At 38.1% G+C, this 12,482-nt stretch overlaps 1 protein-coding gene across 6 annotated transcripts in view; it reads left to right on the forward strand.

Annotated features, from left to right (window-relative positions):
* The window catches only part of LOC6559540 (protein grainyhead), a 40,801-nt gene that overhangs the window by 10,334 nt on the left and 17,985 nt on the right, over positions 1-12,482 (forward strand). For 3 of the 6 annotated variants that reach the window (XM_001987607.3, XM_032734797.2, XM_032734800.2), the window contains exon 2: positions 6,195-6,660. In XM_001987607.3, coding sequence (XP_001987643.1) covers positions 6,195-6,660 — 466 coding nt within the window. Of the gene's footprint in view, positions 1-6,182; positions 6,661-12,482 lie in introns of all 6 variants that reach the window. The other 3 variants (XM_032734796.2, XM_032734801.2, XM_032734799.2) reach the window with 1 other exon arrangement.

Here is a 12,482-nt window from a genome sequence, read left to right on the forward strand (position 1 = left end):
GTCCGAGCTGCCGGCTATTGTCTGCGTTGCCTGCCACAAATATCAATTATGATCTAACGGTTGCGTCTCGGGATGCGACTCGTCCAGCAGTAGCAGCAGCAGCAGCAGTGGCAGTGGAAATGGCAGTGGCAGCTGCATTTACCGGTTTTCCATTTGTGCGCCAAGACTTTATAAGTCCGAGCACCTTGCCTTGCCTGGATTTGAATTGGCTTGCCCCTGGGCCGGCACTTCCCAGGCTCGATACCACAGAGTACGGCCTACTTGGCACGTCCCCTTTTTGTTTTTTTTTCTTTAACTTAAGTAAGTTTTCAGGTGTTAATGCGCTGCATGTGCCAAATATAATATCCAACAGGGTTGTCATGCAGCGCCACGATTAGGGTTGCGTTTTCTTCAGTTTTCTGTTCTGTGCAAAAAATATAAAACACAAAACAGAAAACAGAAAATACAAAGCAGAAAACAAAGCAAAGCACAATTTGCGCTACTTGTTGCGCTTGCCCCCCCGCTGCTGCTTAGACTTAGCCTTAGCTGTGCTAATGAAGTGCTGCCTAATCACACTCTCCTCTCCTTCCCTCCCTCCGACTGTCTCTCTCCCGCTCTATCGCTCTCTTTGTGTTTGCTGAAATCGCAATCCGTGCACTTAAAAAAGCTTCGCACTGCCCATGGGAAATAAATAATTAGTGGACCACTTGCAGCGACCGAGCAGGCAACGGGCTGCGTAGGGGAGAGGAGTTAACCAACCGTGCGATCCCTGCTCGGGCGCCATTGTGCCCCTCAAGTGTTAACACAAAAAAACAAAAAAGTTGATGAGTCTTTGTTGTTGTTATTATTGTTGTTGTTGTTGTTGTTGCTGGCATTTTAACAGCATTCATCTAATGGTAATCGCTAATAATGCTAAACGAATCAATTTCGTTGCTCGATCGCCGTTCACCGATTGGAAATAATAAAAAAGTTTAAAAGCTGCCGCAAGAGAGTGATAGCTAACACACACACACACACAAACACACACACACACACTGATACGCATAGTTGGTTATGTAAATAAAACGCTAATGGACATCGCTCGATTGGGCCAACTGCACGCACATGAACGCCCTCGTCTCAGCTCTGCTCGTCTTTAGAGTTTTGCTAAATATTTGCCCTACCTTCTCCCAACTCCCAACTCTTCCAACAACTGTCAGGCGCTATACCTTGGAGCCTGCACAGCAAGCAACGCCGCCCCCGCCACCAGCAGCACCACAGCAGCAGCAACACCAGCAGCAACACCAGCAGCAGCAGCAGCAACTTCATCATCAGCAACAGCAACAGCTGCATCCGCATCCACATCCACATCATCAGCTTCAAGCACACCATCTTAATCATCATCAGCATCATCATCAGCATTATGCGAGTCAATCGCCACCGCATTACTCGTATGTGCCGCCGCCCAAGGATGCAGCAGCTCAGTTGCAACAGCATCTGCCGCTGACCGCCGCTGGGCTCATGCAATCGGTGGCCGATGAGATTCAACTGAGCGAACAGCAATCGACACCGCCGCCACCACCACCGCCCCCACCACCACCGCCGCCGCCACCGCCAACAGCACACGCCTCCAACACCACCTATGCGGTCTACAGCTACTACCGAGATGTCGATGTGGATGTCGATGTGGATGCCGAGCATCAGCAGCAGCAGCACAATGCTAGATCACAACAAGATCAGCAGCAGCTTCTGTGGAGGTAAGTGGAGGTTCCTGCCTGCTGGTTGCCCACTTCGGCATTGGGTTATCTCCTCTCTTCCTGGTCTGGTATTCTTCTTCGTCTTCTTCTTCTTCGTCGAAATGCGCTGCGGCACGTCTTTGCTTGCGGCGCTTCCGAAAATCGAGTTATGAAATTGTTTCTGTGCTTGTTTTATTTTTTATTTTTATATTTCTTTTTTTATTCAGTGTCTTTGCGGTCTTCTTGTTTTGCTTTGACAATGTTCTGTGACAGTAGCCGTTCTGTTTATTGTTCTGATGCCCTAACGCAGTGGTCACTTTAACTAAGTCACAGCTTAGGGAACGAAATAGAACAATTGACATAAGACTACCTTCTACTGTTTGCTTAAATTGTACTTGTCGTAAATATTTAAAGTCCTTCAGTCAATATTTAGGCCTTCTATTTCATAGATATTTTCGAACTGTTCACTTTGGAATTTAGATAATTTTATAATTTATTTAAATTTTGTTTGTGGGTACTTTAACTAAGTCACAACTTAGACAACAAAATAGAATAATTGGGAAATTTAATGCGACTCCCTTTTTCCTGTTAGTTTTTAATGCTATTTTACCAATATCTTGGCTATATTCTTTATAGACATTATAAATCGTGTTTTTAATTACTATTCAGATTTTCATTTTGATATTTTTTTTAATTATTTGAATTTTGCTTTGATTTTATATATAATACAATAGATTTATAAACAATTTTTAAATGCTTTAATTAATAATTTCATAATTTTTGGTTAATATTTGAATCACCTTTGTCCCACTCTGTCAAAATCTTATTCGCACTTCCTAAATTACCATTCCATTTCAGTGGTCACCAGTTATTTTTATATTCATATTTCATTCAATTTATTTTTTTTATTATTATACATATTATCCTGCAGCCAGTGAAAGACATATTTAAAGTTTAAAAGTGACCACTACATTATAATTAATCATTTTCCATTTATTTTTTTAAGTCAGCTTCCTGGTTGACTAAATAATTTCTATATTTTTTGCATCTTGTTGACTTTCCTTCATTGTTATATTATTTTTCCAAGATTTCTTGTGATAAACATAGCAGCAAATCGTTCAGTATCAGGGTGCAGTAACAATCCCCATTCCATTTCTTCCTATTTATTGATATTACTCTATGATGAATATATACCTTCTGTAGAGAGAGAGAAAGCTCTCTCTCCCTCTGTCTCTATCATATTACTCTCATTGTATTGGTATCCCAAGATTTCATTTAATTAACATAACAGCTAATCGTTCAGGATAATTTCAAATCCCCATTCGATTTTTTCCTCTCTATGATACTTGGATACTCACCTCCTATGCTGTCTCTCCTTCTCTCTCTTTATCTTTCTCTTGTGTCACTTTTTTCTCTGTTATTCACTTACCTCTGAACGATTCTTCTCTCTCGCTCAATAGTCTACTACTATTCTGCATGGTCAGATAATGTGAACTTGAGGTGCTTTCTTTGTTTTATTGCTGGCCATAAATGTCGCCCCTGTTAGGGTATGCAACTTGCGGTGGCAGCTCGCAGCGAGTTGCTCAAAAATCGTGTTTCTTGTCTCTGTGTTTGTTGGTTTTTTCTTCTTTTCTTTTTTTTTTTGTGTGTTATTTTAAATGAAGTTCAGGTTGAGGCTGTTGAGGCTGTCGAAACTGTAACGGGAGGTGAACGGTGAGCACCGCTAAGGGGGCATGGAAAAGGTCGTTGCGGGTAGCACTTGGCTTAGAAACACAATTAAATGACAGTTTTTTAGTGCGTTTTCCCCCTCTCTCTCTCTCTCTCTCTCTCTCTTTCTCACTCTATGTTGCGCATCTAACAAATGTTTTCGCTTCTACGTGATGTACACGAACTGACCCTAAAAACGAGCGGATATATGTACATATATACATACATATATACATATGTGCAGACATATGTCACACTCACAAGAAATGGGAAAAATAAGTATAGTAATAATAAACATATCGCGTTACGAAAAATGTGTGTTTTAATAGCGAAAAATGTTCTGCAGAAGACATTAAAGCAAAATGTTCTTCATGTTCGCCTGTTGCACGAGTGATGCGGCCTTAACCTCACATTAAATGACATGTCTCGTGGAATTCGGGTGAAATCGGGCACTACAACGGGCGCTCTTGTTACCCAAGCTAACCAACAATGTCCACATACCCACTTAGATACAAAAGTATCTTGCAATCGCCAGAAAAGCTTTGCCCAAAAAAAAGGAAATAAATAAATGGCAGCTGCTTTTGAAGAAATTGCGACATTTGTTCTTGATACCCATTTCATTTTTTGAGCGTTTTTTTTTTATTGTGGTCAGTTTGCTGAAAAGCGTCTCATCAAATTGTGAAAATGCAAATGTAATTCTCTTTATGCATCCAGATAATTGTATTCTTAATTACCATTTATGGTCTATCTCAAGGTATAACTAAATGTATAACTATATAGTTAAGCTAATCTGGTCGTAGTCCTCCTTTTTTCTCAAACCTTAATTTGTATATATTTCTGTATTATTTTAATTCTTCTTTTCTTGTGCACACCAATCCAAAGATTCAGTTTATTCAATTCAACATTTATATTTATCTGAAATTGCCTAAAATTCTGATACTATTTAAATTATAAATCACAGGGAATAAATTTATTGTTGCTCAAGCAGTTCTATTCAAAAATGTATATTCTTTTGAGCTTAAAAATAATAACAAAATTAAAATTGTGCATAAATTATATATTTGGGATATGCAAATCAAATAATTTATTTTGCAGAATTGTATTTTTAGCTGTTGAGTGTGATTAGCAAGATTTGCATATATATACATATACATAAATATATATACATGGGTGTATATATTCCTAATAAGCATGGATAATCTAGCTTATTTGATCGTAGTCCTCTGTCTTTGACGTCATACGAACATATCTCATCATTTTGGCCAGCTTTCTTAAGCTTATTTGTTTCTTTTGCATTCAAATCTTACTTTTTTAGATCTCTATCTGAGATTTGCCAAAGTTTCAATATTTTGTATATTAAAAATGAATATATTTAGTATTGTTTAAAAAATTCCATTCAACAATTTATTTACTTCTCTGATTAAAAATATTAACTAATTTTAAATTGTGCATATATTTGAGATAAATAATAAAGTATATAGCAGCAGTCGAGCATCAAAATGTCAATAATAAATATACATTTTACTTTTCATTATTTGTCAACATTCGTAACTTATATGCCCCAATTGACGTCATAAATAATTCGCAACTACCACAACTTTGTTCTTTTATTTTGTTAAATATTTTGCTTATACATTCTTAAAGTGTTCATCAGATTCGTTTTAAGAAGTGACTCAATTTGTTGCCTAAATTGGTTATACACTCTGGACGGGTGACCTTGACAGCGGCAGAGGGAAATACCAACAAAAAAAAAACCAAAAAAAAAAAAATAATAATAAAAAAATAAATGTTGATTTTGTATTCGTCATTGCTGTGCAACGCTTTTATGCCTTTTAACCCAAAAGAGATCGTTTTTATTAAAAATAAAAGATAAACGACAACTTGTGATTATTTTCATTGATTGCAATTTGTTTTTTATTGTGCAGATTTTCTGCTCTTGCAGTTGTCGACGTAAAGGCTGCTTTTTTTTATTTTTATTTTGGTTTGAGCCTCGGACTTGGGGTAGCTGCTCGCAGCTGGAATCTGGTTTGGTTTTTCAGTTGTCGTTGCTCCTATTTGGGTGTGCGTGTGTATGTGTGTGTGTGTGTGTGTGTGTGTGTCTGAGTCGATTGGCCTGTTGGTAACAGGTCCAGCTACGGCCTCAGCTGCAAAGCTACAGGTGTAGTTGTTGTTGTTGCTGTTGCTGTTGTTGTTGCTGTTGTTGTTGTTGCAGGCTGGCAAATTAGGCGCAGCCAACGGATTAACTATTGAAAATTGCATTTGTTGCATATTTTGCGCTCTTGATTGTCAGTTTGCTGATTGCAGATTGCAAATTGCGATTGTGCACCGTTAGAGCAGTGACAATTTTCCTTTTTGGTGGGTGATAACTGATAGCTGTACTTTTTCAAATGGATAACGCTTGATAAGTAATCAAGTAATTAAATAATTACTAGCAATCGAGTTGACAATGGAAAGCAGTTATAAGCATTTAATTAGGTGTATTACAATTTGTAATCATTTCTTATTATTTTTGCATTTTAGTTGCCAAGTTTTGTTAGGTGACAATTGCTAGCAGCTAACAAGTAATTAAGTAATTATTAAGTATTTAATTAGATGTAGATGTAGTATAATTTTTTCTATCAATATCAATATTTTTTACTCATGCAATGCTCCTCTTCTCTTCTCTCCACGCACGCTCTCGCTCCCACTCTCTGTCTCTCATGCTCCATCTATCTCTCTCGCACTCGCTCTCTCTCTTTCTCTTTCTCTCTCTCTTCCCTCTTCGTTGTTGTCTTTTTGCAGCAATGCGAGCAGCACCGGCAAACTGAATGGCCAGACCACACCTATCGATGTCTCTGGCCTATCGCAAAATGAAATTCAAGGCTTTCTGCTTGGCTCACACCCCTCATCGTCGGCCGCCACAACCGGCGTTGTGTCCACAACAACAATCTCAAATCAGCAACATCAGCAGCAACAGCAACAACAACAACAGCAACAGCAACATCAGCAGCAACAGCAACAACAGCAGCAGCAGCATCAACAGCAGCAGCAACAGCAACAACAACAACCACCACATCCCAGCGACATTGTAACCATAACCACGGCGGGAGTGGGGAGTGCGGGCTCAATTGTCTCCGCCGCAGTGCAACAGCAGCAACAGCAACAGCAGCAGCAGCAGCAGCAATTGCTGAGCATCAAACGTGAACCCGAAGACTTGAGCAAGGATCCCAAGAATGGCAATCTGGGCGCCGCAGCAAACGGTTCAGTCATAACGCAGAAGGTAGGACAAAAAACCAATAAAATTTGAAAAATATTACAAAAAAAAAACTTAGCAGCTAAGAGCTTCAGGTATTTAACGTTTTAATGGACACGCACGCAAAAAAAAAGTAGTAAAAAATATTAAAAAATTAAATAGAGCAACAAGAATTTCCAATTAGAAATTAGTTTTTAGGCTTAACGCGCTCACATTAAACTAGCCAGCGCCGACGTCGACGTCAGCGTCAGCGTCCGCGTCAACATCAGAGCACATCCTGCGCGCTCTACTTGCTTTTGCTTGTCTCAATTAACACACACACAAACACACAAACGCATACATAAACAGAGTGTGTTTCTAGTTGTTGCTGTTGTTGCGTCTCTAAGACCTGCAATTGGTCTGTCAACTGTGTGTGTGAGTGTGAGCAATGAGTATTAGTGGCTGCAGCCAATACGAATCAACGTCGTTCGTCGCTCGTCGTGGTTCTATTGACGCAAAAGCAATGAGACAACAGCAACAACAACAACAACAACAACAAACACATTAACAGCCGCAGCTCAGTTTGCATTCGAGCAACTGTTATACGCTCAACTTGTTATACACGATCATCGTCGCTACGCCGCTGCTGTTTCTGTGTGTGTTTGTGTGTGTGTGTGTGTGTGTGCTGTGTGAGTACTTGTCTGATTTTGTATATTGCGCTCGCTCACACGCACGCCTGGCGACGCCTAAATCTGGTTGGTTGCGCTGGCATCGGTTCGAGTTGCATGTTGCATGTTCGATGCCCGCTGTCCGCTGCTTTATCAATTGCACTCGCATGCAAAAAACGAAATACGAAAAACCATAATTAAAAAGAGCTGCTGCTGTTTTTGATTTGCTTTTGTTTTCCTTCTTTTTTTTTTTTGCGAAATGGTGGGAAATTGCGTGACAGCAAAAGCAACAGCAGCAGCAGCAGCAGCAGCAACAGTAACAATGTAAGCCATAGGCGACAAAAGTTAAGTGCGCACTTCCGGCCCACTAGTTACACTGTGTAAGTTCTTCCTTCGTTCGATCGCAGCGCGCAAAATCAATGAAGTTAACTATTTTTTAATGCCGCGCGCGATGTTTGTCCGTCCGGCTGCTGTCTCTCATGTCAGAATATGCGACAGCAGTCGAGATTCCAACCATTTTGAACTGATATGCGTGCGTCTGTATTGCTGTGTGTGTGTGATCATACGTGTTGTGTGTGTGTGTGAGTGTGTTTGCTCGCTCGCTGGTCCAACTGGACGACGCAACGCTTCGTCAGTCTGCCTGTCTGCCCGTCTGCATGCGTGCTTCTATGTGTGTGTGTCTATGTGTTTGTGTGTGTGTGTGTAAGTTCGTTTAGGTAGCGCCGTTCGCTGTCGTCGTCGCCGTAGCCGTCGTCGTCGTCGTCGCCGTCGCCGTTGTCATACGTGGAATCGGTCAGTCAGTCGTATCACGCTGTCGGAGTAGGATCGTTTCTGCGATTCGTCTGATTTTTTGTATCGCAAGCCGCAAGCAGTTCGCGCGAATGCTTCTCTTGCCTCCTCAGCGCGTAAAAATCTTGTAATGCGAGCGCAGCAGCAGCAAAAGCAACGTGCTTAAAGTGTATTATTATTAATATCACTGTTATTATTATTATTATTATTATTGTTGTTGTTCAGAGTCAGTGATCAGTGGCAATAACCTAAAAAATACACGCCCCCCGTCCCCCCCTCTCTGAAATGTAAGTGTGTCTGTGTGTGTGTGTGTGTAAATTTGATATGCTGCTATTTTGCATATGTTATGATAAATGATATGTGATACATTTGTATATATATATAGATATAGTGCCGCTTGATTGGAATGTGGGCGCAAAGTTGCCCAGTTAGCTAATGCAACAAGCAACAAATAAACAAAAACAAAAACAAAAAATATCTATGCATAAATAACAACATCAACATAAAAAAAAAACACCTGCAATCAAAATGCAAACGCGCGCCCAAATCAAAGCATAAGCCAAAAAACAAAAAAAAAACAAAAGTAACAACCAAAAACAAATGCAACACAAATCGAACGAACACGAGCAAGAGACAAATGAACAACAACAGCAACTTCAACAACAACAACAGTAATAGCAACAGCAACATCAACAACAACAACAGCAACCTGTGTATGTGTGTGTGTGTGTTAGTGTGTGTGGGCGTGCTGTGCTCAGCTGAGCCGCAACGCGTTGCCTTTCAACACCCACGCGCAGCGAACAAGTTTGTGTCCCAAGTCTTTTGTTTTGCGCGCGAGAACTCAGCAGCAACAGCAGCCAACAGCAGCAACAACAACAACAACAACAGTAACATAAATAGTAACAGTTTGTTGTTGTTTTTTAACGCTTTTGCAGATGAGAGTGGGCTTTTGGTCTGACTGTGTATGTGTGTGTGTGTGGACAGTAAAATATAGAAAAAATTCATTGAGCAAAATATCATTTTTTTTCTTAGCTAAACTTAATTGCCTTGTTTTCTTGTCGCTGTTCTGTTGTTGCTTGATATTTGCTATTTTTCTGCAATTTGCATTGCACTCTAATTTATTGTGCATTTGTATAAATATGTTTGTCATATTCGCATTGCTAGCTAATTATTCGTAATATTTGTCTAAACGCGATTTGCATAACACGCGTCGAAAGGCTTATAAAATATTGTATTCTTACATATGTATGTATCTGTGTATATAACAAATCGCTTGACTAATTTATGCCACAGAATTTTTAATTAAAAAAAAAATTGACAAAATGAATAAATGACATAATGAAAAATTGATATTGCAAATTGTTGCAATGCTCTAACTCTAGACCGGAAAGTGTAATCATAAGCCAATAACAAAACGCAACAGCACCAATAACAAACAACAACGTCAACAATTACAACAACAATACAAATAACAAAAAAAATATAAATAAAATGGTGTCAATAAACCGCCTGCTGTTAAGCTAATTGTAAAAAATTGCTCAGATCGCACAGTCGAGCCACACAAAAAAAGTTATCGATTGGTGCTTAATGCATATTATTTCAATATTGATTTCAAGTAGGTGCCATTAAGTAACTGTCTTAATTGTAGCCGCACTTAACTGAAATTAACCCCCAAGCCCCAAATGAATACTTTTTAAAAGGGCCAATTGTGTAATCGGATCGGATACAGATTTTATTATCGTTTTAAAATTCGAAAGCTGAATATTTTTAGATTACAGCTCTTGTTATCAATAGAGAGCAATTGAAATTAGTTTCCAGCCTCAATTGAAGGCTAATCAAACTTTAAATAAAGACAAAAATTCGAAACAGTTATTTGTTGCCATATTGAAGCAAACTAAGCAGCTTAAAAAAGCTCAATTTAACTATCGATAAACGTTTTCGATACTCTCAAGTTTCTGAAACTGAGCACTCGTCTTAATTAACGCCTCACTTATTCTGAATACGCACAAGCGATACTTTACAAAAATGGCCAAAAACAGAACTATTAAAATATCCTATAAAGATATATTTTGAAAATAATAATTATTCTGTATGCTTTATGCTGTATGCTGTATGTATTATTATTGTTTTTGCCTTGGTTTATTTCCGAGAATTAACGATATGCATAAAAATGCCAGCTAAACAGAATCTTGACAAACGAAAACAGAAACAGAAACAGAAAAAAAGTTTCACTTTTTATCAACCAAAGGCATTAAAATAGTTAATTGGCTTTATTTAAATTTTTTATTTCTTCCTCATACATAAATATGTGCCAGAGACTGAGACAGAGCCGCGGCTAGACACTTAGCATAATTCTAGCCAATAGCTCAGTTTAGTATCGTATCGTATCGTACATGTATATATATATTTATATATAGTATATATAGATACCATATCTTATGTATATGACTTATGCAAAGCGTTTTGTTTTATAATAGCACAAGCTAACGAACGATTCCTAAAGTTTCGATGTTTTGTGACACGCACAAAAACCCAAAAGAAAAATGAAAAAACCAAAACAAAAACAACAACAAAAAATCACCGAAAATCGAAATAAATAAAAAAAAAACTGTCGGATCGTTGGCTCAGCTTCACTAGCCAAGGCCTCTTCTGACGTTGCACGTTGGAGTTTTTTTTTTTTTTTTTTTGAAAAAAAAAATGCAAATTGATTTTATGAACAAATTTAATTAGCTCGAAGCTAGAATCTTTGTAGCGACCCCCCATCCGCCTCCCTTCACTCCAAGTCACAACAAAAACAAGGCTGCTAAATTATACAACAGTCCGACACAAAACAACAGAAGATACTTAAAAAAGAAAAAAAATGAAAATGAAAAATACAAATCGAACTTGGTTGACAAATAAATAACGTAAATGATCTATGCTTAAGATCAGAAGAGGTTCTGAAAGCTTTTGCATCCATCGGGTTTCGGCAACCATTGTTTGTCGAGTCTGGCTTATGACGTCTTTGATTTCACTTTCTTTCGCTACGTGAAAGACTCATCAGCTAAATGTTAATTTATCGCTTAGACAGACACAGCAACACTAAACAGGGCGTGGCACCTGCGGACTGTATCTTTGTATCTTTGTGTTTCTAATATTTGTATCTGTATCTGTATCTGTATCTGTATCTGTCTCTTGGCGTATTACCTCATTTAGCGTGCGCGTCAACAGCGAAGAGTCGAAACCGAGTCGAAAAACGTTTGACATTTTGGTGCGATCAATAAAATAAAAATAAGAAAAAAAGCAATGCTAATTAACATATGCATATATACATATATATATATCATTATATACCATATATATATATACTTATAATGTGTATAAGTTATGTACATATATATACATATATGTTGTGTGTCTGTGTGGTTTTTTCTCGCATTTTAATTGGTTTCTTTCCACTCGACAACAGGCGACTGTTTCGATTTTTATAGCGTTTTTGTTTTTTTTTTTTTAAGTTTTTTTTATATTTATTTTATAAACTGTACTTATTGATGGCGGGAGCTTTTTGTATTTATGAATCAGCTTGGTAGGATAGCAGTCGAAAAAGAACTCAAACGCGAGACGAGCTCTTTTGTCACCGTGGTCCATTTTGACCTTCCGCGTTCATAATCAGTCATCAATCAACAATAAACATTGACCAGCAGTTGCCGCTGTGGTTGTTTTTGTTGTTTTTGTTGTTATTATTATTATTGTTGTTATTGTTGTTATTGTTGTTATTGTTGTTGTTGTCATTTTTGTACGTGTGTGCGATCAATCAATGTAATTCCGAAAACAAATACTGAGCTGAACCAATTCGATACCATTAAGCATTATTTTGATTATTTGTGCCGGCTTGTAGAATTTAGATAGCGCCTGCTACTTGTAGACCCTCTACCCTTGAAGGCCTCTGAGATCTTTGAGATTCTTGAAATTAAACTTTTAAAGGTCTCTGTTCAAAGTGTGAGATCGATTCAAAAAGTATTTTTATTTACAGTCCGAGAAGGTTTCTTCTGCAGGTGTGTTCTATGCGAGTTCACTCCTCGGAAAGCTTCTTCGATCTAGAAGAGATCGCTCAGTAACTTTTCTCAATGGCAGATCTCTTCGATCTTCGACATCAGTTTCAAAAGGCTTCTCGGCTATTCGAGATCAGGCAAAGAAAGCTTCATAAGAAACTTAATCAATCCTACAACGATTCCATCGAACGCTGATATATTTCCAATGATTCCTATATATTTAAGGAACTTCTCAAATATTACATATTTGTATAGCATCGTTTTGCAAATACTTTTATTTATGCAAGATCAATTCGAGACAAACATTTTGATAACACGTCTACCCCTAACAATAATACAGTAGATAACATTGTATATTCTAACCAACAGATCTTAAATAATC

Source organism: Drosophila grimshawi, unplaced genomic scaffold (assembly GCF_018153295.1).
Source record: "Drosophila grimshawi isolate 15287-2541.00 unplaced genomic scaffold, ASM1815329v1 contig_1369, whole genome shotgun sequence".
Lineage (NCBI taxonomy): Eukaryota > Metazoa > Arthropoda > Insecta > Diptera > Drosophilidae > Drosophila > Drosophila grimshawi.